At 39.3% G+C, this 27,471-nt stretch overlaps 1 protein-coding gene across 3 annotated transcripts in view; it reads left to right on the top strand.

The window, feature by feature from the left end:
• Window positions 1-27,471, top strand: part of INTS4 (integrator complex subunit 4) — a 116,489-nt gene that overhangs the window by 61,017 nt on the left and 28,001 nt on the right. For all 3 annotated transcript variants that reach the window (XR_004302114.1, XM_032427020.1, XM_032427019.1), the window contains exons 10-15: window positions 1,468-1,642; window positions 8,496-8,701; window positions 15,070-15,212; window positions 18,113-18,228; window positions 21,118-21,251; window positions 22,317-22,474. Coding sequence is in view for 2 of the 3 variants with exons in the window: in XM_032427020.1 (XP_032282911.1) it covers window positions 1,468-1,642; window positions 8,496-8,701; window positions 15,070-15,212; window positions 18,113-18,228; window positions 21,118-21,251; window positions 22,317-22,474 (932 nt within the window). In the remaining variant the exon portion in view is untranslated. The remainder of the gene's footprint in view (window positions 1-1,467; window positions 1,643-8,495; window positions 8,702-15,069; window positions 15,213-18,112; window positions 18,229-21,117; window positions 21,252-22,316; window positions 22,475-27,471) is intronic.

Below are 27,471 nucleotides of genomic sequence, written 5' to 3'. Positions count from 1 at the left end.
TGTTAGGACTCCTTTTCTACAGCAGTTTCCATGGAAGAATGAGTAAATTCTTTCTCTGAACAGTAACAAAGTGCCTCTTATGGAATGCCTTTAAGCCTTGACCGTGTTCTCTGATGTAATTGTCAGGACTAAATATGAGTTAATATTGTCATTATCTTAATCTTTAAATTATAAAAGTGATAATAAAGAGTTCAGAATCTTTGATAAATAGAAGGAAAGGGAAACAATTTTACCCATATTCTCACTACTCTAAGACAATGATTTCTGTAATTTTGGTATATTTCTCCCCAGCTCTTACGCATATTTTAAACATTGAATCATTGTATTCAGATAATTTTGTAATTCAGATAATTATGTAGTTCACTACATACTACATATGATGTAGTTTATCACTACATCATATGCTTTTTTTCATATAGTCAACTTTATACTTAGCATTTTTACTGACTGTGTAATATCTTTAGATGTGACATAATTTTTTAGCCCTATCTTATATATTTAGATTTTCCCATTTTTCCACCATTATAGAGGAATATCATCTTCATGCATATTAGATCTTTTCTTCTTTTAAGTCATTCCATAAGATAAATTCTTAAGAGTGGTTGAGGAGTTTCTATGCTTAATGAAACATTGCCATATGGATTTCCTGAAAGGTGTTGCCTTCATTTGAGGTTGGTGATTGATTAAGTGTTCTCTGTGTATACTGGAGTAGAAATGTAAACAATAACATGCTCATGGTGAATGAAGGATGGGTAATGCAGGGGTTTCTAAGATACATCACAGAGTACAAACTTTACTACTGGATCTGACCCACATCCTTGTAGGCTTAGGTGCCATATTTCATCAGTGCCTTTAAGATGATCAACCATAAGGATGTGGACTCACGCCAGGAAGGTTCATAAGAGGCTGATACATAAAGGAGAATGGCAATTTATTCATGATGAGAACCATAACTGTTGGTTGGACTAGATATTTACTTTAGCTGACCAGTATATTCCCTCTTAGGCAATCTATAAAGAAAGTGAATTTACCAGAAGGTTGCATTGTGAGTGCAGTGTTGCTCAAATAGAGCACCAAATTCAGACTTACTTCTGTTGGGACTAAAAAAAATTCTTTTCTAGGTCCAGTTTATTCTCTACCCAGGATGGTGCTAGAGGGACACAGCTATTATTTACCCCTCTGGTTCTCCCTTTCCTGTGTTGCAATGGCAAACATAACCACTTGTCTGATCAGCACATTCTTTTGCTATCTTTAATAAGATTACTATCCACTGTGACAGACCTGTGAACCTTTGGTCTTTCTTTATGTTGAATTTGCATTTCTTTGCTCTGATCAGTTGAGTACTTTTTTTTGAAAACGTAACTGTCAGAGAGCAGTCTTATTTCCTACTTTCCCATGTTCTCAGAATACATCTTACTGTTCCCTTATGAACCTCCTGCAAGTGGTAATTGTCATTGTCCTTTATAGAGAAAACGCACTGCACATGAACGTGCCAAGGAACTTTACAGCTCAGGGGAGTTTTCCAGTGGCAGAAAGTGGGGAGATGATGCTCCCAAGGAAGAAATAGATACAGGATCTGTGAACTTGATTGAGTCAGGAGCTTGTGGAGCCTTTGTTCATGGATTAGAAGATGAGATGTATGGTAAGTATGACTGCATCATAACAGTGCCCATTTACTGAGTGCCTGTGATGTATCAGGCATTGTACTGGTTAATACACATGTAGTGTCTCATTTAGTCTTCACAGTCACTCCATGAAGTAGCTACTGTTACTTATTTTTAAAAACAGGAGATTGAGGCCCAAGTGGTATAATACAGTGGTTAAGAGCATGGATTTTGGGTTCAGTCAATCTAGGTTCCAGCATTTCTATAAAACAAGGGTAACAATAAGTGTTTCTGAATTGTGAGAATTAAACGAGATTATATGTACACAAAATACTTGGCATAATACATGACCTATTTATAGTAAGCACTTAATAATTGGTAGTAAAAATTGATATTATACTGATAACAATAACTTGTTATTGGTCACCCAGCTAGTAAGAGGCAGAAGCAAGATTATGTCTGACCTCAAAGCCTTTATTATTATGACTTATGAAGTTTTTCTTTCACCTTCATTTTTGTAAAAAATTTTATTTATTTTAGAGAGAAAGTGTGCGAGCGGGGAGAGGGACAGAGAGGGAAGGATAGGGAAAGGGAGAGAATCACAAGCAGACTCTGCACTGAGCATGGAGTCCAATGTGGGGCTCAGTCTCAAAGCCCTGAGCTCATGACCTGAGATAACTCAGGAGTCTGATGCTCAACTGACTGAGCCACCCAGGTGCCCCTCACCTTCATTTTTGAAAGATATTTTCACTGGAAATTGAATTCTAGTTTAATAGGGTGGGTTTTCAGCGTTCCACAATTTTCCTGTTTGCATTATTTCTGTTGAGAAGTCTGCTGCCATTTTTTATATTTGTTCTTTATATGATGTGTCTTTCTCTAGTTGCCTTTTTTTATTTAAATTCAAGTTAGTTAACATATAGTATATTATTAATTTCAGTTTAGTGATTCATCAGTTGTGTGTAACACCCAGTGCTCATCACATCATGTGCCCTCCTTAATGTCCATCACCCAGTTACCCCATCCCCCCGTCCCCTCCCCTCCAGCAATCCTCAGTGTGTTCCCTGTAGTCAAGAGTTTCTTATGGTTTAGCTCCGTCTCTGTTTTTATTTTACTTTATTTTTCCTTCCTTTCCCCTGTGCTCATCAGTTTTGTTTCTTTTTTTTAAAGATTTTATTTATTTGACAGAGAGAAAGACAGCCAGAGAGGGAACACAAGCAGGGGGAGTGCGAGAGGGAGAAGCAGGCTTCCCACGGAGCAGGGAGCCCGATGTGGGGCTCAATCCCAGGACCCTGGGATCATGACCTGAGCTGGAGGCAGACGCCCAACGACTGAGCCACCCAGGCGCCACCCCATCAGTTTTGTTTCTTAAAGTCTCCATATGAGTGAAATCATATGGTATTTGTCTTTCTCTGACTGACTTATTTTGCTTAGCATAATACACTCTAGCTCCATCCATGATGTTGCAAATGGCAGGATTTCATTCTTTTTGATGGCTGACTAATATTCCATTGTATGCGTATACCACATCTTTATCCATCTCTGTTTGCTTTTAGGATTTTTCTCTTTGTCACCAGTTTTAAGCTGTTTAATTATAGTGTGTCTTGTTTCATTTCTTCATGTTGCTTATGCTTGAAGTTTGTTGCTTCTTAGATCTGTGGGTTTATAGTTTTCATCAAATTGGAAAATCTTTGGCCGTTATTTCTTCATAATTTTTCTGGTCCCATGTTCCTTTGGTGACTCCAAACACACATATATTAGACTATTGATGTTGTCCTGTAGCTCACTGGTGCTGCATCCCCCCCGCCTTTTTAAGAGAAGGAGTGGGGGGAGGGGCAAAGGGGGAGAGAGAACCTTTTTTTAAAATATTTTATTTATTTATTTGACAGAGAGAGACACAGCGAGAGAAGGAACACAAGCAGGGGGAGTGGGAGAGGGAGAAGCAGGCTTCCTGCCGAGCAGGGAGCCAGATGCGGGGCTCGATCCCAGGACCCTGGGATCATGACCTGAGCCGAAGGCAGACGCTTGACGACTGTGCCACCCAGGCGCCCCCCCCTTTTTTTTTTTAAGATTTTATTTATTTGACAGAGAGAGCATAAGCAGGGGGAGTGGCAGGCAGAGAGAGAGGGAGAAGCAGGCTTCCCGCTGAGCAGGGAGCCCGATGCGGGGCTCGATCCCAGGACCCTGGGATCATGACCTGAGCCGAAGGCAGACGCTTAATGACTGAGCCACCCAGGCGCCCCAAGAGAGAGAATCTTAAGCAGGCTCCATGCCCAGCGTGGAGCCCAGTGTGGGGCTTGATCCCACAACCCTGAGATCATGACCTGAGCTGAAATCAAGAGTCAGATACTTAACCGACTGAGCTATCCAGCTCCCCTTCCATCCTGATTTTTTTCTAGTTTTTTTTCTTTGTTTCATTTTGGAATATTTATTGCTTTGTCTTGGAGTTCACTAATCTTTTCCTTTGCCATGTGTATTCTGATTTTAATCCCATCCAGTGTATTTTTCATCTCAGACATAATAGTTTTCATTCATATAAATTCAATTAGAATTTGGGTTTGTTTAGTATCTCCCATGTATCTGCTTAATCTGCTTGATCTTTCCTTTAACTTTGTCAACAAAGAATGCACTTACAATAACTATCCTAATGTTTTTGTCTATTAAGTTTATTGCTTGTGTGATTTCTGTGTTGGTTTTGATTGATTGATTTTTCTCCTCATTATTGGTATTTTCCTACTTCTGTGCATGCCTAGCAATTTTCAGTTGGATGCCAGCCATTGTGAATTTTACTTTGTTGGGTAATGAACATTGTTATACTCCTATATTTTTGAGCTTTGTTATGGGATGCATTTATTTCAGGTCTTATTTTTAAGCTTTGTTAAGGGGAACTGAAGCAGCATTTAGTCTAGGGCTTATTTTACTTCCAACTCAAACTCTTCTGAAGAAACAGTTGTAGACCATTTATGAGCTTTGGAGATTGTTCCCTCAAGCCCTGCTTAGTGGTTCTTTCTCAGATCTCAGTTTCTTTACAGATCAGAACTCAGCTGATGACTTGAGGAGGACCCTCTGCAGTTATCCAAAATGCTTTCTGTGTAGTACTCTCCTTTTTGGTACTTTGCCTTACGAACTCTATCCATAGTGGCCTTTCCAGACTCCCAGCTCTATTTTCTCAACTCAGGGAGACCTGGAACCTGAAAACGCTTTCCAGACAAAACTGGTATAATTCTAGAGCCTACCTCATTTATTTCCTGCCTCTCAGGGATCATTACGCTTTATTGTCTGATGTCCAGTGGGTTGAATACTGTTGTTTCTGTTTTTTTATTTCTGTTTTTAGTTGTTTCCCATAGAAAGATAAATCTTGCAGAAAGAAGTTCTCCAAAGCTCTTGTAATTTCCATAATACGATGCTATCTATCTCACATAAGGAATGTCATTGTTTTGAGATGATTGACTACAACCTTCTCATTTTCAGTAATTGTTAACAGAGCAGGAGAGATAGTGTTGATTGTCCAAATTAAATAGTAAATTTATATCAGAGGATTAGAACTCAGGTCTTCTAAATGCCTGTTTTAAAAAAAAAAAATTACCTCAGAATAGAACTTCTTAGAAGGGCAAGAATTACTTTTGAAAGACAATTTTCTGTTAGAAGATATAAGAATTGGGTTACCTTATCTAGTTTGCTATAAGGCTTTCAGTGTCTAGGTATCTTCCCCACTTTCTTAAAGTTCACTTCATGCCACTTTGGTTTTATGAAAGACCTACATTAGTACCTGTTTTTGTTAACCAAAAGAAATCCAAAGAGGAGTTTCATTTTTATGAAAAAAGTAATTACCATACTCATGTCAGTTTTTTCTAAAAGTGAGGTAACACAAAATGAACTTTTGGAAAGTGGGGGATACTCTGCTTTACTTCGTTTATACTCTGCTTTACATTGTTTCAGCTTATGAAAGGTTTCATAGTTTCACTCTACTTTTGGATAATGGGGGAAACTTGTATAAAGAAATTAGTTAAAGCAACCTCTGCCTTTTTGTTCTCTGTGAACTTGATACGTGAATTATACTTTAAATGGTATTTCATAATAAGGAAGTCCAGTTATTAATACCCATTTTATCCTAAGACAAGTAACTGGAACCTATTTTATTTAGTTTCTACTAGCATTTTTGCTTTAATTTTACAATTGAATTTCCTCACAATTAATGTTTATGTGATTTAGTTCTACATAAGTTTGTCACTAAGGGCTTTTTTAAAAGATTTTATTTATTTTAGAGAGAGAGAGAGCGAGAGCATGCATGCATATGTGGGGGGAGGGGCAGAGGAGGAGGGAGAGGAAGAGAATCTCAAGCAGACACTGCACTGAGCATGGAGCCAAATGTGGGGCTTGATCTCACGACCCTGAGATCATGACGTGAGCCAAAACCAAGTCAGACACTTAACTGTTCATCACTAAGGTTTAATTAAAGGAACTTAACTTTGAAAGCAAATAGATCATAACCAGTATCATGTATGGCAGCTTTCTAATTTTATCATATTTCTAAAATTCTGGGTGAATTAGGGACACATTGCTGGGAATGAAATGGCGTCTTATTTCATTAGCTGTGGACTCAAGTATCACACATACTTTTAGTCCTCTAGTTATTCCATGTTCTCCCTCTCTTTTGGACCTTTGTATATGTGGTTCCTCTGCTTAGAAAGGCCTTTTTCCTTTCTTTTGGCTTAGCAGCTCCCTTAGGTATTGTTTTAGAGGTCATTTGTTCCAGAAAGCTGCCTCTGATCCTACTTAGTGGGCTACATACCTCTTCTGCATTTTCTTACACTCCCTGTGCTTTTCACTGTACCACTCATCACTTTGTAATGCCATTAATTATTCTTGTCTATAGGCGCTGGGAGGTTATCTCTTTCTTGTTCATCTTTGTGTCTTCAGTACTAAGAGCAAAGCTAGTAAGTAGCAAAGCCAGGATCTGATTGCACATGTTAAGGCACCAGAGGATCTTTATTTATTTATTTTCTTTGGCATAGCTGATTCCTTTTCTCTGCCCTGGACCCTTAAAGAGGCTGTAATACATTTTCAGCATTCCAAGAATCCAGTAGAAATTGTTAATTTACCAGACTACACATACAAAGAGAAACACCAAGTTTTTTTTCGCTTCTGCTTAGAGTTGCATCAGCTCAGGTCCATACTGATTATCTCATGCTGATCAGAAGTATCTCTGTGATTCACTTTGTGGACTTGCAACAGTTACACATGATTTAGTGTGGTGTGATGGGTAAAGCCCTAGGCACAAGAGCCAGCATTTAACACATTTTGGTCCTTTTCTGGCTTCCTTTGTAATTATTAGCAATTTCATGTTTAAATTACATTATTATGAAGTGTAGCAAATCCTTCCCTTCTGATGAAAGGAAGAATTCATCACTACCAAGAAAAATCTGAGTCATCTCCCTTTAATGTAGTAACCCTGCTTTTAAAGTGTCTATAAAGGGGTGCCTGGGTGGCTCAGTCATTAGGCGTCTGCCTTAGGCTCAGGTCATGATCCCAGAGTCCTGGGATCGAGCCCCGCATCGGGCTCCTTGCTCCACGGGAAGCCTGCTTCTCCCTCTCCCACTCCCCCTACTTGTGTTCCCTCTTTCGCTGTGTCTCTCTCTGTCATATAAATAAATAAATAAATCTTAAAAAAAAAATAAAATGTCTATAAAACCTTTCTTATACAAAAAACCAGATTATATTTGTGAGTTTTAACCACAACTTGAGTGGGGTTTTTTTCTTTCTTTTTTGAAACTGTAGATTTTGTTACAGAACCATGTGGGAACCACTGGAACAAAACAAGCATGTATGGAAGTCTTGTGAGCGTGGTCTGTACTTACTCACCTCTCATCTTTGTATCAGGGCTCTTAGCACAGGGCCTGGTGTGTAGTACACATTCAGGAAGCATTGCTAGGGAGCGAATGAAGGGCTCCCTGGAATCAGTGACTTTACTGTTACAGGTTCAGGCCATACAGGGAGGTAGAGGACATGCCTCTGTTTTCAAGGTGCTTGTAAGATCCGTACCTGTGCTGTAGCTAACATCTCCTGAGCTTTCAACATATGCCACGCACTGTGCTTTATGCTTTACCTATATTATGTCATTTAGTCCTCCTAACTATTCTGTAAGGAAATGAGTATTATCTCTGTTTAAGGTGAAAAAATTGAGGTGCTAGGAAGTTGAGTTACTTATTCAAGATCACCCTTCAAGTCAGTGGAGGAATTACTCTTCACAATTTACTGTGAGACCTTTATCGTTCCAAAGCATGTATCCTTAACCACTACATGATGCTAGTCTAGAATCAGCAGACCTGGGCACTAGTCTTATCTCCGCTCTCACTCACTTTAAGGCAAGTTAATTCACTTTGCTGAATCTTATCTCTAAGATGAGAAAATGATATCTAGTCTGTTTTAATCTTAATTATGTAAAATCAGCTTTTTTAAAAAAAATTTTTTTATTGTTATGTTAATCCCCATACATTACATCATTAGTTTTAGATATAGTGTTCCATGATTCATTGTTTGTGCATTGTAAAATCAGCTTTTTAAAAAAAGTACTGAGTGGAGAGCCGTGGTTTGAGTTCTGAGATAAATAAGAACTTAATTTTCAAGAAGTGCAGTTAATAGAGACAGACATGTGACTTGATCACATGTCTGCGAGTCAGGATCTAAACCTTAGTCCCTGTGACACCAAAGTCCTTGTTCTGAGGTCAATGTGAAGGTGGTAGCTGAATCTGTGGGCAGGGAGGAGATCTCCCAGAGAGAGTTTGTTAACAGAGGAGTAGAGAGCAAAAGACAAACCTGAATGAGAAGGAATCCTTGGATTTCTCCCATGGCTCTTAACCTAATGTGCAGTTTTATTTGTCCCCTTTTGTCTAGAGGTCCGCATTGCTGCTGTGGAGGCTCTCTGCATGCTGGCCCAGTCTTCACCCTCTTTTGCGGAGAAGTGCCTTGATTTCCTGGTTGATATGTTTAACGATGAAATTGAGGAAGTACGTCTGCAGTCTATACACACCATGAGAAAAATCTCTAACAATATCACTCTCCGAGAGGATCAGCTTGACACTGTCCTGGCTGTGTTAGAGGTGAGTCTTCACAGTTTGTTACTCATTTCTTCATCGGTACCCACTGAGAACCACTTTATTTTTAAACCGGGCATTATGGGGTGCTTGGGTGGCGCAGTCAGTTGGATGTCTGACTCTTGGTTTAGGCTTAGGTCGTGATCTCAGGGTTGTGGGATTGAGCCCCGCTTTGGGCTCTGCACTCAGCACTGAGTCTGCTTGAGACTCTCTCTCTCCCTCTGCCCCTCCCCACCAGCGCACGCTCTTTCTCTCTCTGTCTCTCTCTCAAATAAATATGTCTTTAAACCAGGCACTGTGCTAGGCACTGGTGATGCAGGAATGTTTGGGCAGCACAGTTCTGCCTTCTCATCACACAGCTCCACCAAGGTGGAGGAGACTCGCTGTTCAACAGGAAACTCAAAGAAAGCTTAGCATTGCTGTGATCAGGAAAGGACGGGGTTCCCTGGGGTAAGGTGGGGAGATGGGGAAGCAGGAAGGAATGCTATAGTAGACACTTGGAGGAGGAGTAGGACTTGGTGAGGCCCTTTCTTAGGAAGAAACGGCGCTGATGGTAGGGTGGAAGGGCACCAGAGGGAGTAGTGTCTGTGGATCCAGAGGTAAGAGTGAATATGATGCATTTAAGGAGTTAAAAGGCATTCACTGTAATAGCAGTGTAGAGCTGAAGTGATGGACAAGAAGTGATTACAGATAAGGCAGGGGCTAAAGAAGAATTCTTTTCACCTTTTGATTTGATTTAATGCTTCTAGTGAATCATAGGCTATTATAGCAGGAACAGATCTTAGCGAATCAACTCATTCAACCCTGGAGTTTTACAGAGAAGAAAGTAATTTGTTTGAGGTCACATTGCTGGTAATTGGCTCTGCCAGGATGTGAACACAGATTTGCCTCCCAGGCTGTACAACTTGATGTGGTTCTTGAATTATTTTTCTAAAGTGTCTGGATTTTATTTGTGAGTCCTGACGTTTTTCAGAATATTAATAAATGAGATTTGGCCTCTGGTTTCTTTCTTGTTTCGGTTTGGTTTTGGTTTTTCAGATATTGTGAAAGGGATAGCTATTGGGTGTTTCAGTCATTAGCACTTGTTACAGACTTCTGCTCCATACTTCAGAACACAGATTGGGTGCTTTGATTTTGAAGTTCCCTATCAATTTTCTCAGCTGCTCAGCACTTCTGGTAAGATTTTTCCTGAATTATAAGTCTGTGTTTACAATTTTTCATTTATTTTTTCCTAAGAAGATAAGTTTGCGTTCTGTGCATTGTTCTCCGTGGGTGGGCTCTCTCCCCTAGCACCGCCTTTCCTTTTTCGCATTCTTTCCCGCCATTCCTCATCTTGAACTTGATACTAGAGTCACTCCCCTAATCATCATGCTTTTCCTCACCATTTTTCTTTCACTCTCTTTTCCCCCTCTGCCTGCAAAAACTGCCAGCTTTCACCTCCTTGATTTCTGCTTATTCTCAGATCTATATTAGGCAGGATATTCCCTAAGTAACTCCACCTCAAGTGGATTAAGTAGCACTCCTCTGTCTTCCTGTGTCACCCTGTGTCTAGCATATATCAGGATGTTTTTTTGATTATTTAATTCTTTATTTCACAAGACTGAGAGCTTTGCAGAATCCTGGCTTCTTTCATTTTTTTTTTTTTTATTTCTAGTGCCTTGTAGTGTCTGAAACAGGTAGATGCTCAGGAAATGTTTGCTAAATATCTGAGCTCTGTTCCAAGCTATGTTTTGATGTATAGAATTGTTCATAAGGCCACAAGCATGCCTATGTACCTCTTACTGTAGTTTCACATTATATCGTTAATGGCAGGTTTTGTCTCAACTCCCTCTCCCTGATGTGAATATGAGCTACCTAAGGAGAGTGACCATGTTGTACCCTTTACCGTATTGGTTTTCTCATGTATAAAGTGAGGATGATTCCACAGTTTCTTATAAGAATTGAGAGAGAATTCATGTAAAATGCTTAGCATGGTAGTGGTTCATAATATTGATAAAGTCATTCAAGAAACAGTTACCGATTTTTTTTTTTTTGCAGGGCCAGGTTCTGTGCTAGGTTCTAAGGATGTGAAAGTAGACAGTACTAGTTGTTACCTCTGAGTTGCTCACAGTTTCGTAGAGAAGGCAGCAGTATAAGCCAGTAATTACAAGATAGTATCTAAGTAAGCCAAGGAATGACATTCTAGCCAGAGCGCTAGCGTGTGGCCACAGATGAAGGCTGGGAGGGTGGAAATGGCATAGCATGGACAGGGATGTTGAGAAGTTCACATGGCTCTGAGGGAGAAATGAGTGGAGAACTGATTGTGAAGGACCTTGCGTGCCATGCTGGGGAGCCTGAGCTTTGTCCAAGAGGTGTGGGTAAGCCAAACAAGTTCCTAAACAGAACAACAGCATGGTCAGATGTGTTTATTAAGGAGTTGGCGCCGGTAACTATAGAGAGCGAAGAATTGAGAGACCTGCAGTCTGAAGGAGGGTTCCCGGAAAATAAAGAAGGCATATCTCCAACCTAGCTTTGGAGAAGAGGCTCTGATTCTTAGATTTTGCTGTGTGGATGCAGATGCATCCTTTAAAATTTTTAGTTGGATTTCTTTCATGTATTAAGTAAAACTAAATAGTATAAGACTTTTAGGAGAAAATATTTGTGACCTTGGATTAGACCAAAATTTCTTAGATCCGCCACCAAAAACTTAATCCATAAGAGAAATAACTAGATAAATTGGACTTTATCAAAATTTAAAAGCTCTTCAAAAAGATACTTTTAAGTAATTATAAAGACAGCACAACAGTGTAAGTGTATTTAATGCCATAGAACTGTACACTTAAAATGTACGTTGACTTAAAATGGTAAATCTTATTTGTGTGTATTTTACCACAATGAAGAGAGATAATAGGATCAAATCAAACATATATAATGCCTTTAATGTATAAACTATACAAAAAAGGGGGGGATGGATTTGGATACAGAAACATGCATAGAAGAAAGGTGATGTGAAGACACAGAGAGAATGCCATCTACAAGCCGAGGAATGCCAGGGCTACCAGAAGCTGGGAGAGGCCTGGCGTCGATTCTCCACAGCCTCAGAAGGAACCAGCCCTGCTCATACCTTGATTCTGGACTCGGGCCTCCAGAACTGAGACAATAAATTTCTGTTTTTCTTTCTTTCTTTCTTCCTTCTTTAGATTTTATTTATTTATTTGAGAGAGAGAGGGAGCATGAATGGTGTGGAGGGGCAGAGGGAGAAGGAGAAGCAGACTCCCCAGTGAGTGGGAAGCCCGACATGGGGCTCGATCCCACTGAGCTGAAGGCAGACACTTAACCAACTGAGCCACCCAGGAGCCCCAAATTTCTGTTTTTCTAAGCCAGAGGAAAAAACATGTTTTTGAAAGGACATATCACAGACTGGGAGAAAATGTTTGCAAAACATATATCTGATGATAAAGAATATATAAAGAATTCTCAAAATTCAGTAATAAGGAAACAAATCACCTGATAACAGAATCAGCAAAAGATTTAAACGGTACTTAAGGAAAGAAAATAAAAGTGGCAAATAATAAGCATGTGAAGCATGCTTAACATCATTAGTCATTAGGGAAATACAAATTAAAACTACAGCAGGGTATTACAACACCACACCTCATTGGAATGGCTAACCAAAACCCAAAAGAAATGCTGACAATATCAAGTGCTGTGAGGACAGGGAGCATCTGGCAAACTCAGCCACTGCTGATGGGAATGCAAAATGATACAGTCACTTTGGACGTTTTTTATAAAGTTAAACATAAATTTACCATTTGATACTGCATTCCCACTCTGAAGCATTTCCTAAAGAGAGTTGAAAATTTTTGTTCACACAAAAGTCTGTATGCAGGTATTTATTGTGGCTTTACTTACAGTATTTCCAAACTAAAACAACACAAATCCTTGAGTTGGTGAATGTGTAAATAAACGGGGTATATCTATACAATGCGGTACTACTCAGTAATAAAAAGGAACGAGTTGCTGATACACGTAACAACATGGGTGAATCTCACATGCATTATGCTATGTGAAAGTAGCCAGCCTCAATCATAGAGCATACTCTATGATTCCATTTATATGACCTTTTGGGAAAGACGAAACTGTAGCAGAAAATACATCAATGGTTGCCAGAGACTGTGGGTGAGGGCTAGACTACAAGGGGACACTAGGGAAGAGTTTGGTGATGGGAGTGTTTTATATCTTGATCAAGATGGTGGTTATGTAACTATATGGATTTGTTAAACTCGTGGAAGTGTTCACTGAGAAGGATGAATTTTACAGAATGAAAACTCTATGTCAGTAAACCTGACTTAAAACAATGCTTTGGAGATCTCATTTCCACTAAAAGGTACCAAAATTCCTAAGAGAAATGGCTGATTCCAGGTCTAGTGTAGGAAGTGTAACAAGATGAGCTTATACCACCTTGTCATACAGAAAGCAATTATTAGCTATCAAAGACCTCTAGGATCATTTCAGAAAGACCCAGGAGACACATCATTAAGGGGTATAACACATCATTATAGATAAATTATTAAGGACTATAACTGCAAATATGTTTAAATTCATGATTTTATAATGATACTTAAACAAAACAGTGCATTAGTCATCTTTGGAAGATGCTTAGTAATCAACTTCTTATTTTGGAAACTGGTAAATTAAGGAATCGAGCATTAATCCTTCTTTTTCCTATACAAACTGAACTTCATGATAACCAGCTGGTTGATAAGGGGAAGTTTCTTTTTATAGGAGTATTCCAGTTAATAAATTAAAGAAGAATGATAGGATTTGTACATCATTGTTTTACAACTTCAGTGAGTTGGTAGATCTAGGCAGTGATCACCAATGGTTACTAACCTCACAAAAGAGAAACAGACTTCATATAGTTCCTGAGGGAAGTACACCGTACCACCTGTGAAGTGGTCTTATAAATAAAAAAAATTGAACGTGAGTCTAATCAAACCTCTAAATCTAACAACCATCACAGGATATACAGGGAAGAAATTAGAGGGGGAGAAATGTGAGCTATACAGTGATTTTTACATATTAAAAGATGCTTAAGGAACATACTGCTGAATTGCAATGTGTGGACCTTAGTTGGATCCTGACTAGAACAAACAGACTTTCTGAGTCAGTCAGAGAAATTTGAGTACTGACTGGATATTTGATATTAAGCAATTATTACATTTTTAGGCATGATACTGGCTTTGTGGCTTTTTTAAAATAAGGAATCATCTTAAAAAATATATTTATGGAAATATTTACCAATGAAATGCTCTGATTTCTCTGACTGGCTTCAAGATAATCGGGAGGAGTGGGTAAAGGTATAGATGAAACGTGATTGGCTATCAGTTAATTGTTGAAACTGAGGGATTTATTATCTCTCCTTTTATATATGTTTCAAAATGTCTGTATTAAAAAGTTCTGAAGAACTGAGAACAAATGCTATCGAGATAGCCAAGAAGAATAGAACTGATATGCATCCATGTCTTTTAGCATTAAGAAGTTGTTGTGACCTTTTCCAGTCATTTTGGCGAGATAGAGTGGGTATCAGGGAGGGAAGGGGCCATTTCTCCAACATCATCTTGTAACACTGTCTTTTTATTTACTCTGCTGTAGCCATACGGGCTTCCTTGCTATTTTTCAAACCTGCTTCCTCTTCATGGCCTTTATTTTTGCTGCTACCTTTCATTATCCTATGGAAAATACCCCACCCGTCCTAGTATTCTTCCCTTTAACCTGTTTTGTAGTGTCTTCATCGTACTTATCACTATCTGACCTATATAAATACTTTTTTTTTTTTAAAGATTTTATTTATTTGAGAGAGAGAATGAGAGAGAGAGAGCACATGAGAGGGGGGAGGGTCAGAGGGAGAAGCAGACTCCCTGCTGAGCAGGGAGCCCGATGCGGGACTCAATCCAGGGACTCCAGGATGATGACCTGAGTCGAAGGCAGTCGCTTAACCAACTGAGCCACCCAGGCGCCCTATAAATACTTATTTTTGTCTTTTCACTAGAATGAAGCTCCTGAAAGCTGAGATTTGATTTTAATTGATGCTATGTCCCTAGCATTTGGTACATAGTAGGTGCTTGGTAAATGTTTGACTGTTTAATAAGTGTTCAATAAATGTTGAATTTATATGAACGAATGAGCCAATTAATGAAGTCTTCAAATCTGAGTTCAAGTGTTACCTCTTCTGTGAGGTCTTCTCAACTTCTAGCTTCTCCCCTCTGAGAAAATTCAGAGGCTCTTTACCCCATCGTCCCATTGTAACTTGTACACTCTCCCGTAAATAGCTGATTCACAGTGACTGCTTTTATTGTTGTTGTTGTTATTATTATTATTACCTTTTTTTAAAGGATTCATCCAGAGATATTCGAGAAGCTCTCCATGAACTTTTATGCTGTACTAACGTTTCAACCAAAGAAGGGATTCATCTTGCCCTGGTGGAGCTGCTGAAAAATTTAACCAAGTACCCTACTGATAGGGACTCCATATGGAAGTAAGGACTTTTTTGCTCATTTGTTCACTGAGTCCAATAATGTGGTAAATGTATATTGAATTATTCAGTGGATCCTCATAGATTGATGGTATGGCCCTCAATTTTGCCTTCAATTTAGAAACCTGATTCAACTTAACTGAACACTCAGGAGTCTGATTCCTAAATTGAGTATCACATTTTAGATTATTTATTTGTCCATCCATCCTCCTGGCAGATAGTATGTGCTTGCTACTGTACACTCACTATGGGCCAAGCCCTGTGGTAAGTGCTGCAGGTACAGAGATGAGTTGATTAGATTCCTTTTGCTCCTTTATACTGTTAATCACTTCTTTGTCTGTTTTGCATTGTGTACAGGATCACAGCTGTCCTTGGACAGATTAGAGGCAGGACTGGCACTTTGTCTACAGATGGAAAATTACTATCATTTTTTTCCCTGTTTACCACTCCCTTTACTGACTAGAGTCAAACTTAACATTGTTCATGAATTCCCATCTGAAAGACTACTTGCATACATTTATTATAAAATGTTTGTAATCGTGCTCCACATATTTAAGTGAGCTTATGTGATGAGATCGTTCCAATGGTATAGTTGATTGGATTTTCAGAAAAATTTGTTACTAAAAGTAGAAAAACTGTGGGTCAGATCAGGTACTTGCAAGATCTATTAAAAACTGAAAATACCAGGGGAGTCTTCAAGGAGCATTCAGTCCTTTGGGGTGTGGGGGTTGTAGTGGGGAGAAGCACCCGTATTGGTGTCTGTAGTTCTGGGGTGACACAGAAGGAATGATTAATTCTGCTTGATGGAAGGGGTTGTGTTTCACAGAGTGTTTCACAGAACATTCTCCTTGCTTTAAAATAAGATATGTGGTTATTTGGTTCACCCAGAATATTTATTTAAGACTGTCTTTACTGGGTGATTGTAGACAGAAAGCTCCTTCATCTTATAGTGCTCCAAAAGATTATGAAATTACCTATTCTAATTATCATTTGATTTTTCATCTCTTTCCATGAATAGTGGCTTTACTTAGGAATACCAAAAAAGGATGTGATAAAAGAGTGAAGGAATAGTCACAGTGGCATGTTTTTAAGGCATTTTTAAAGATACATGCATAAATGAAAGCTTTGAAGGAGGTAGTTTGTTCTGTTTACATAGCTTTAGTTCATTCAACAAATGCTTATGGAGCACTTGGCTCTATAACCCGATCGCTGTGTTAGGTGCTGTGGAGAGTTAAAAATGAATTCAATTCAGAGGCCTAGCCTTCAAATAGCAGGGAGGGAGAGAAGTAGGAAATGCGTGGGTAGGGAGGTAGATGAGTAGAAAAGATAGTACAAGTCAGAATTGAAGTCCAGTTTCAGAGAGGCCCAGATACTCGGGCGACTGGAATAGAATAGGAGATAAAATAAAGGAATGGTACCTGGAGGCCAAACAACAAGATTTACAGTGTCCCCTGAAACACAGTGAATAAAAGGTCTGAGAGAGTTCAGAAAATTAGTGCTTTAAGTTCTTTTCACACAGAAGGAAAAGCAGAACTGGGGAAAAATATACTTTCCTAACAATATCAAGTGTTTTAAATGGGATACCTATCATACTCCATATAGCCATCAATTTGTTCATGGTGCTTGTTTTTGCTCTCTTTCCAGTCTGTTTGTTCTCCAGTCCCTGGGGAAGTCCCATCTCCTTTTTGAAACCTCTGATCATGGTCATCTCCTCTACCTTTGACAGGTGGAAAGCAGAGTATCATTCATTTGACAGTTCATTACCTTGTAGTGTTCATCATTTTTGCCCCAGCTGGATTATGAATTCCAGAAGAATAGAAATAAGGATTTATATTTCTTTTCAATTCAGCACACCTTCTAAACCAGAACTTAACAAAAGATAATAAAAATGCATAGCTACCAGTGCATGTATAGTTCTTTATAGCTTATAAAGGGTTTTTTTGTCGTCATAGCAGCTACTTAATAATACCTAATTGAGTTCTTAACTATGTGACAGACTCTTTGCTGAGTACTTTTTATTCATTATCTCATTTAATCCTTATAGCAACTGTATGAGGTAATGATTTTTAATCCCATTCTGTAGGTGAGAAACATATCTGCCCAAGGCTACACAGTTAGTAATTTTCATGTTTCAGGTCAGGTCACTTCACCCAGGATATCAGTTATAATGCTTTTACCTACAAGTAATAGAAAATCTGATTAAAAATGGTTTAAACAATAAGGTCTAATTTTTTGGCATAACAAGTCAGAAAGTCGGTTTTAGGATTGGTCATTCAACAGCTTAACAGGGTTAGCACTGTGGTTTCTTTGCAATTCCCTTAGCTTTTTTTCTCATAGTTGCAGGATGGCTGCCTCATAAGATAGTATCTTAAGGCAGAAAGGAAAGGGCATTCCCTCTCACACATTTCTCTTTTTCGCCAGGAGAACATTCCTGAGTAGCTCCCCACCAGACTTTCCTTCTTGCTCCTTTGACCAGAAATGGGTTACTTTACTACCTGCAAAGGAGTCACTTTGGGAGAAATGGGAAAATGGGAGTGGGATTGCCATGATGGGTTTAGACCAATTGTGGTTGAGCCCTTGGGCTGAGCCTACCTTCTCTGAACACCTACCCAATACCTGAGTAAAATCAGGGTTCTTTTGGCAAGGAAGTTGGAGAAAATGGCTGTTGGTTAAATAACCAGCAGTAATTTATGCCATACCAGCTCTTTAATTTTCATAATAGCAATTTTTTTAGATGAACTGAGTTCCAGAATAATTGAATGACTTACTTGAGGTCATAGAGGTAGCAAAAATGGGTGGTTGGGAATTTGCATTTCTGAATCAGGTTTTCCGATTCCAATCCCCAGGACTTTATAAAGCGTTTATTAAGTTACTAAGGTGGGCTCTCATTTTGTTTGTTTCAGATGCCTGAAGTTTCTGGGAAGTCGGCATCCAACCCTGGTGCTTCCCTTGGTGCCAGAGCTCCTGAGCACGCATCCGTTTTTTGACACAGCTGAACCAGACATGGATGATCCAGCTTGTATCCTCTGTGCTTAGGACGGACTGGGCTGGTTTGGGGGGGTATTCTGGCACTTTTTCTGCAGTGTAACTTGGAGGGGGAGGTCCTGAGTTTAATTTTTTTCATTTCTTTTACTTAAGGGTATATCCCGAGGGAGCCTAATAGTTATTATTCTTAACTTTCATTCTTGTTTTCACAGTAATTCACATTTGCTGTTTAATACTAATGTTATTAGTAGTAATTTTTTTTTTACCCTTTCTTGAGCACTTACTATATTCCACATTGTTTCATGCTTTATACATTTACCACTATCTTCCAAACACCCCTGGAAGGAGGTATTAGTCCCAGTTTACAGATGAGGAGACTGAGGCTTAGAGAGGCTAAATAACTCTCCAAGCAGTACATGTGGGATTCAAAGCCAGACATTGTTGTTTTTTGTTGTTGTTTTTGTTTTTTTTTTTTTTAAGATTTTATTTATTTATTTGTCAGAGAGAGGGAGAACACAAGCAGGCTCCCCGCTGAGCAGGGAGCCCAATGCGGGACTCAATCCCAGGACGCCGGGATCATGACCTGAGTGGAAGGCAGACGATTAACGACTGAGCCACCCAGGCGCCCCCATCCTTGATTTTAAAGCCTATGAACGACCTTCTTCCTTCCTTCCTTCCTTCCATCCTTCCTTCCTTCCTTCCTTCTTCCTTCCTTCCTTCCTTCCTTCCTCTCTCTCTCTTTCTTTTTTTAAAGATTTATTTATTTGAGAGAGAGAGACCACATACATGGGAGCGAGCAGGGGGAGGGGTAGAGGGAAAGAATCTCAAGCGAACTCTGGGCTGAGCCTGGAGCCTGACATGGGGCTCGATCTCACGACCCTGAGATCATGACCTGAGCCAAAACCAGGAGGTGGACGCTTAACTGACTGAGCCACCCAGGGGCCCCAGGTTATGAACTTTCTTAATCTGCAGCCTGAAGAGGGGATGGGTTGAGCTAGGCTGCAGGATTACTTTGCCTCTGATACAAGTTCAGTGAGTTTGTGGTAGCCACAGGCAGCATGCCATGCAATTGGATTGTTTTCCAGTAATGGAAAAACATACATCAGTGCATCCACACTCTCCTATGGTTCTTTTTGCTCTATAGCAGATCCTTGGTGAGGTTTAAGGGATATTTATTGAGATGCAGAGATCAGCCAAATAACTGGCTGTCGTAGGATGACCATTGTATTCTCGCTTCATTCTTTTTATTTCCACACTGTGTTTGGAGAAATTTTTAACAGTTTGTTTAATTGATGCACTAATCAATGTCTAACTTCGTGTTTACCTCTGAGAAAGGCATATCCCAGACCTTACCTCTAAAGGTGCAGTACTATAGCTGCTTGAAATTCAGCTCATCAGAGAGGGGCTTAGGGGCTAGATGTTATTACAAACCTCACATGATGTATTGAAGTGCTCAGAAATCTGAGGGCCCTTTTTACATTAAAAAAACATTAAACACTGGGCGCCTGGGTGGCTCAGTCGGTTAAGTGACTGCCTCCGGCTCAGGTCATGATCCCGGGGTCCTGGGATCGAGCCCCACATCAGGCTCCCTGCTCAGCGGGAAGCCTGCTTCTCCCTCTCCCTCTGCCTGCCACTCCCCCTGCTTGTGCTCTCTCTCTCTCTCTCTCTGACAAATAAATAAATAAAATCTTAAAAAAAAAACAAACAACATTAAACACTTTTGGAAGCCTGTTATATTAAGATACTGTTTTGGGCAGTTGGAAGGTGATATTATTTGGGAAATATTTTTGGCTGTAAGTAAAAGAGATTGCCCCCAAACATAGCTTAAACAAATTAAGATTTTTACTTTTCTCCAAGGTAAAAGAAATCTGGAGGTACACAGTCTGCTGCTGGTATAGCAGCTCTACATTATCCTTGGTGGTCCAAGCTCCTTCCGTCTTCCTGTTCCTGCCATTTTCACTTGTCCACTTGTCCAGCATTGCTGCCGGAGCTCTGATCATCAGGCCCAGGTTCTCGGCAGGAAGTTAGAGGATATTTGTAGTCAAATCAGTATTCTGTTAGCAAGGAAAAAAAGGAAGAATGGATATTGGGTAGGCAACTAGCAGTCTCTTCCATAGGGATCCATACAGAAGATTGGAAACTATGTTTATCTTTTAATTTCTGATTTTCCCTCTGTTATAGAATTAATATACGTAGAAAGTCCAAAAAATTGAAAGAAGAAACTTTGTACTTAACGTCCAAAGTCCTACTAGTCAAAGTAATGGACCATTAGTATTTCAGTGTATGTCCTTCTTTTTTAAGGCCTGGAGTTGGGATTTTGCTCTTTTTTTTTTTTTTAACATAGTTTATCTCATCATCAAATACCTGATAATAGATTGCTGCTATCATATCCTCTGTATATGTTAGAGCCTGCTTTTTCACTTATGACACAATGCTTGTAATACAGTATTATAAATTCTTCATACATAGCATTTTTAATGATTGCATAATACTCCATCAAGTAGATGAAACACAAGGTGTATGGTCATTCTGGTTTGAGACATTTAGGTTGTTTCTGATTATTTGCTATTATAAATGATTCTGTACTCTATGATTATTTACTTAGAGTAAAATCTGAGATGTAGAATTACTCACCATTCAAAAGACTTTTACTGTCTAGTGCCAAATTGTCCAAAGATACTGTGCCCGAATGTACTTTAGTCAGCCATGTACCGGAAGTTTCTGTGTTACTGTTCTCTGCATGATTGGGCATTATTTTAAAAAACCTTCGGTGAGTGGGGTAATGTATCTCTTTGTTTGAATTTGCATTTATTTGTTAGAAGATTGTCATTTAATAAGACTTTTGAGGGTGGGAATTGGCATCAGATTCTGGCCAAGCTCAACCTTCTAACCTCCAGGTTTACTTAACCCACTCATCCCTCAGACATTGCAGTTTTGGTTCTTATTTTTAATGCTGCAAAAACCTGTCCAACAATGCCAGCACTGTTCTCAGATCATACCTTCAGGCACTATGCCTACCTCCGAGACAGTCTTTCTCATCTTGTTCCTGCCTTAAGGGTATGTTGAAAACAATTTTTGTCATTATTTTTGGTGTTTTGATTTTGGGTTCTTTGTGGTTGTTAAATAGCAGAAAGCACACTGTATTTTCTCTGAAAACACATTCATTCATTCTCTTTCTCTCTTGGGCTCTCTCCCACTGTTTTGTACTTTTGGTTCTGTATCCATTACTTTTTAAGAAGATTCATATTCTAAATGTCCCTGAGTTATTGATTATGTTATGTTAGGCAAGAAAAAGGAATCTGGAACAATATGTTCTAGACCAAGGATTAGATTGTGCAACATTTTAACAATTACATAAAGCCAAAATTCTCAACAAGTTTATTTTTTAATAATAAAAACTTTGTTACTTTTAAAACCTTAGAGATACAGAAAGAAAAACTTTTTAATGAACTGCGAGAATAATGGCAAACACTGAAAGCTAACTGTGTGCAGGCACTTTTCTAAGCTCTTCATTTGTGTTAACTCATCCCTGTTTAGGTGACTTTCAATGACTTTATTTAACATAATACATGTACATGATTAGAAAATCTAAACTGTCTATAAGCTACAAAATTAAAAGTGCAGTCCTCTTTGCTCTCGTCCCTTTCTTGATAGGTAACCACTTTTAGCAATAAGAACAAGAATTATAATTATCATACTATAAAATGTTTTTATAGCATGCTATGTAAATTTGGGAATAAGCCATCATTTCCCTATGAAGTGAAAGATCAAATAAAGTTTAAAAATAAATGTGACAACAGATTGATTTTTAGTCCCGTTTCTGTGGTTAGCTCATTTACTTCAGTTAGCAATAGAACATAATATTATTCCATTCTCTTTTCTTTTTCTCCTTGCAGCTTGTGGTTATATTGTATAGACCATATCTATTCTCTCTCTCTCTCTCTCTTTCCCTTTCTCCCACTGAAGCTGGGGAACAAGAGGAAGGTTATTTACGGAATCACTTCACCTGTTTTTCCCTTTCCTGTGTGTTTGACTCACATTTTTTGTTTCCTGGTTTCCTCGTGTTACCAGAAGCCAAGCCACAGAAGTTGATGGTGCTGTAACCCTACTATGTTTGCTTAGTTACCAGGGAGAAAACTAGTGTCATCGGCTGTTTCCCCCAGTATCGCGCCTCATGAGGACCCTTCCCATCAGTTCCTGCAGCAGAGCCTTGAAAGAGTGTACAGTCTTCAGCACCTGGACCCTCAGGGAACCCAGGAGCTGCTGGAGCTCACCATCAGGTAAGGTGACCGTCCGTTTGCTTTGACAGAGTTATTGACACTTGTTATGCTCAGCTGAGCTGTTTTGATTTGTAGTGTTGGCTACAGGCTAGTTTTTCTGAGTCTGTTGGCCTGCACTCACACAGTTTTATGACCTGTTTATATTTGCATTAGATTGGAGTTTGAGCATATTACAAAGAAAAGCTCTTTGTGTTCATGACCGCTTTGATGATGAGTGCAAAACTGAAGAGTTACAAAGAAGCTGTTTTTACTTTTTCTTTCCTTGTGTATAATTAGGATGGGTAATAGAAAATGTAAAGGAACAGTGGCTTATCTAGGAGGAAAGGTTAATTCTTTCTTGCAGGGAGGGCAGAGCTAAGATGGTTATCAGGGCCCTATGCCCATTCTTTCTCCATCTTCTGCATCAAGTGGTTTCTGCCTAAATACCCAAACTCTAACTATCCCCTCTGTTTTCCAGGCTGCAGGAAAAAGGCAAGAGCAGGAGAAGGGCATCATTTCTACCCTCACCCCCTTTTATTTTTATTAATTTTATTTTATTATGGTATGTTAGTCACCATACAATACATCATTAGTTTTTGATGTAGTGATCCACGATTCATTGTTTTCATATAAACCCAGTGCTCCATGCAGTACGTGCCCTCCTTAATACCCATCACCAGGGCTAACCCATTCCCCCACCCCTCCCCCCCCAAAACCCTCAGTTTGTTTCTCAGAGTCCATAATCTCTCATGATTCATCTCTCCCTCTGATGTCCCCCCCTTCATTTTTCCCTTCCTTCTCCTAATGTCCTCCATGCTATTCCTTATGTTCCACAAATAAGTGAAACCATATGATAATTGACTTTCTCTGCTTGACTTATTTCACTTAGCATAATGTCCTTCAGTCCCATCCATGTTGATGTAAAAGTTAGGTATTCATCCTTTCTGATGGCTGAGTAATATTCCATTGTATATATGGACCACATCTTCTTTATCCATTCATCTGTTGAAGGGCATCTCGGCTCTTTCCACAGTTTGGCTATTGTGGACATTGCTGCTATGAACATTGGGGACTCACCCCCTTTTAAAGACACTTCCCCAAAGTTGCATGTTTTAATTTTCCTTGCATCCCATTGACTAGAATTTAAGTCAGATGGCCATATCTAGCTGTTAGGAGGTAGGAATGCAGTCTTCATTCTGGGTGACCAGTGCTTATTTAATATTTGGTGGCTCTGATAGGAAGAAGGGGGTGGATATTGGGGAACAACCAGCAGACTCTTCCAGACCTTATTAGGATGTCCTGAATGATATGAAATGAATTGAAATCCATTTGCCTTTAACAAAAGCAATATCTGTCTGCTTTTGTGAATAAGGTTTGTGGCAGAGTTGAGTAGCACCATGGACACTGTATGGCTGCAAAGCCTAAAATATTTACTATCTGACCCTTTACAGAAAAAGTTTGCTGACCCTGAAGTGATGCCTCAATCACATTTTTTTCTTCCGCTACCTTAACAAAGCAATTAGTTTTAGAGGCCAGTGTCTGAAGTTGTTGGCCCCAAGCCCAGGAACATAAGCTCCACTTTCTGACTCATCCCCACCTAAGTAAACATTTAGGTTTTGTTCTTGACAGTTGTTATCCTGTTGGCACTAAAGCAAGTACAAAATGCATAAAAGCAAACCAGTTTGATTCAGCCGCAATGCTGGCTCATAGTGGGTGCTCAGTAAACACCTGTTGGTCTGACTTGCCTGCATGTTCTGGGGATAGTCCTGCTGGGCTTCAGGCTGGTGAGACCACTGGTTCTAGTGCTGTAGTCAGTCCTGGGTACTGTTTCTAACTTGAGTGCATTCTGACGAGGGTGGCCAGGGTGGTGAAAGAGCCAGAAAGGAAAGCAGATGGTGGAGTAGTTATTGATGACCTACTCTGTTTTACAAACATTATTGCAGTTAGAAGTTGTTACCATTTCACAGAGAAGAAATGACAATTTGGGGAGGTGAAGCAATTTGCTAAAAAGTGGCAAAATCAGGCTTTGAATCTGGTTTTGTTTGACTCTAAATTTGAGGCTTTGTGATATGTTGCAGTGAAGGCGATTCCTGTTAGATCAGGTGACCCCTGGGGCTCTGCATGTGGAAAAGTGAAATATTAGAATTTCATTTAGAAGTTTCTCTGATTAGGACTCTGATCACTTACTTGTTGGTACTAGTTTAAAACAAACTTCACCGTCATACGCAAGCCATCCCCTTTGTTGTAATCCTAGCAGTTATTTAATCTAATGGGATCTCACCTATAGAAAAGTGTGCTTCAGTTAGGGCTCTGGGAGATGATTTGTTTGTTTGTTTCTAGAATTTGACATAACTCTTTGTCTTCACCATTGTACCTTGGGTACCATATAGGAGCTCATTAAATATTTGTTGAAAACTGTTGTTGTGATGGCTTAACCAGGAATGAAGACTTTTAAGATTTTTTATAGATGGCATTTTCTTCTGGCCATATCACACCTCCAGATGTATGTAGATTTGATGTTTGTAAGGCTCTGCTGTCCTCAATCATAATAAGAGCTGCTGTCTGTTCAAAGTGCTTATACGTACCCACTCTTCTAAGTGCTTTATGAATTGAATTTGGAAACAATCTTATGAAAAGTACCCCATTTTTAAAATGAGTCAGGGAGCTGGGGGTCATTCATTTGTTATATGGTTTTTGAGAATCCATCATATGCTAGGCAGAAGGGGCACGATAGTAAACAAAATAGTTTTGCTGCGAGGGATCTTACAACCTGGTTGGGGAAGTAGCTAATAAGTAAACAAGAAATGTAATACTGTGCTTTCCATGCTGCAGTATGGGAAGTTCAGGGTTCTCTAGGAAAACAGAAAGGGGGCACCTTAGCCCCTCCTTAGATGGCTAAGCAGTTACCAGAAGAATGAATAGAAGTTCATCAAGTGAAGAAGGGAGAAGACTGTTCAGGACAAAGAATAGCAAGGTCCTGGACTAGAACATAGGTCTCACTAGCCCTTCCATCTGGTCACACTAATCTGTTTCTGGGTAACAGTTTGTATGACACAAAGCGTCTAGTATAATGAGATTTAAAATCCAAAGGAATTGGTTCAAGCCTTAGTTTTTATCATTTCCTAGGTACATGATCTTGGGCCTCAACTCCCTCATCTGTAATTTGAGGGTAGTATGAAGCTGGTCATAGGATTATTGTGAAGATCATTATCATGACATGTGGAAAGTATTTTGAGAATAGCAGTTAAATAGATAATAGTCATTTATGAAATTTTTGTTTTAAATTTAAATTGTGAAAAAAAATTAAAAGTAATAAAATTTAAATTGTGGCTCATTTGACACAGTAGACATGCTCTTAATATTTTGTAAGTAAACCTCTCCAAACTTTATAAATGCTTATTGCCATCATGTGGACGAAGGATTGCTGAAGTGTGTGTTCCTGGGAGGGGCACTTTTGCCCTTCCAAATCGCATTTGTAGAAATGTGGCTTAATATGCATCTGGTTTTAAATCAATTTTGGTGTCATCTGTATTTGATGTAGTTCATAAATAAATGAAAAGAGTTTTAATACCAAATAAATAAATGAAATGTAATATGATGGTTTTTTGGTTTGTTTTTTTTTTTAAACTTTTGGAGTTCAGCCAGACCTGAGTTCAAGGCCTATTTTTGCCACTTATTAATCCTGTGACCTTGGGCAAACCACTTAAACTCTGATCTGCCCTTTCATTCTCAGTGAAATATAATTAATTGCAATTCACATTGTCAGGATTAAGTGGGCTCAAGTAAGGAAACACCTAGCACACCTAGTATAGTGCACACAGAAGGTGATCTTTGTACTTTCTCATTAAAGAGTTCATAGTTTCTGGAGGGATGTTTAAACTTAGGCTTCCTGAGGATTGTGGGCATAAAGAGGTACAGAGAGGAAACAGTAGGATAACAGCATTTTGTCCAGGACTAGCAAGTTTCTTTTTTTGCTCATACAGTAGTTCAGATTTCCCATGGCTGGGTGGCTTACATCTTGTTCCGTGCAGTGAGAACAATTGCTTCAGTGCAGGGCTGTAGAATAGGTTACTACCTGGTGGCTGCCGGCTAACGTATAGTCAGCCGGTCAGTGTTGTCTGTCATTGAAACAGAAGGCAGAGTCTTCCTGGAGAGGAAACGGTTCAGAAATAGAGTGATTCGGGCTATCTTTGCAAGGGAGACATCAGAGATGTGAAAGAGAGAGACCAGCTGGCTACCTGTGCAGTGTTTCACAGGTGTGGCTCGCTAGGACATGGTCTTGCCTTTCATTGTGCTGGATTCCAACACATGAGTAGGCTTTCCAGGAACCTTTCAAGCCACCAGAACTCACAAGAGATGATATATAAGCTGCAGGCCCCAATTTCTTCAGTCACTTTGGGAATAATTCATTTTGTGTCCCTTCATCTCCTTCCTGACACCAAGGTCTGTAGGACGCAGCGTTAGCTATTAGAAAGTTGCATGAGATTAGAAGGAGGAGCTTAGTCAAATGGACAGTTTTGCATACAAAACTATTGTGAAAACTTTATATGTTATGCTATTTTGAAACTTCTTATGTTATGCCAACCCTGCAGCTCCGCTTCCCTTGCGACCCAAATCATCAGATTTTCCACAGCTATCATTTCCATATGAAAATTTGATGTTGCCATTAAAAAGCAAGATAGCTTTCCACGAATGCTTTCTGAGATGGATTATTAGGTCACACACACACACACACACACCTCTCCCCAAAAAAGAAGAAAGAAAAACAACGGGGTTTTTTTGTAGATGTGTCGTGTATCCCCAGAAGAAAGAAAGAAAAGAAACTGGTAATGGTGGTTGCCTCTGGGAAGGGTGTACTGGTTAGTGGCACCCTGGGATAGGAAAGTGAACTAATTTAGTTGCATATCCTGTAGTATCTTTTGAATTCTGTTACCTTATTGGTTTACTTCTGTAGCTAGGTATATATTATCTATTCAAAAAATTAAAAATTTTAAATCAGTAATTCCGGCCCCCACACA

This window comes from Phoca vitulina, unplaced genomic scaffold (assembly GCF_004348235.1).
Source record: "Phoca vitulina isolate PV1807 unplaced genomic scaffold, GSC_HSeal_1.0 scaffold36, whole genome shotgun sequence".
Lineage (NCBI taxonomy): Eukaryota > Metazoa > Chordata > Mammalia > Carnivora > Phocidae > Phoca > Phoca vitulina.
This window is presented reverse-complemented; position numbering and strand designations above follow the sequence as displayed.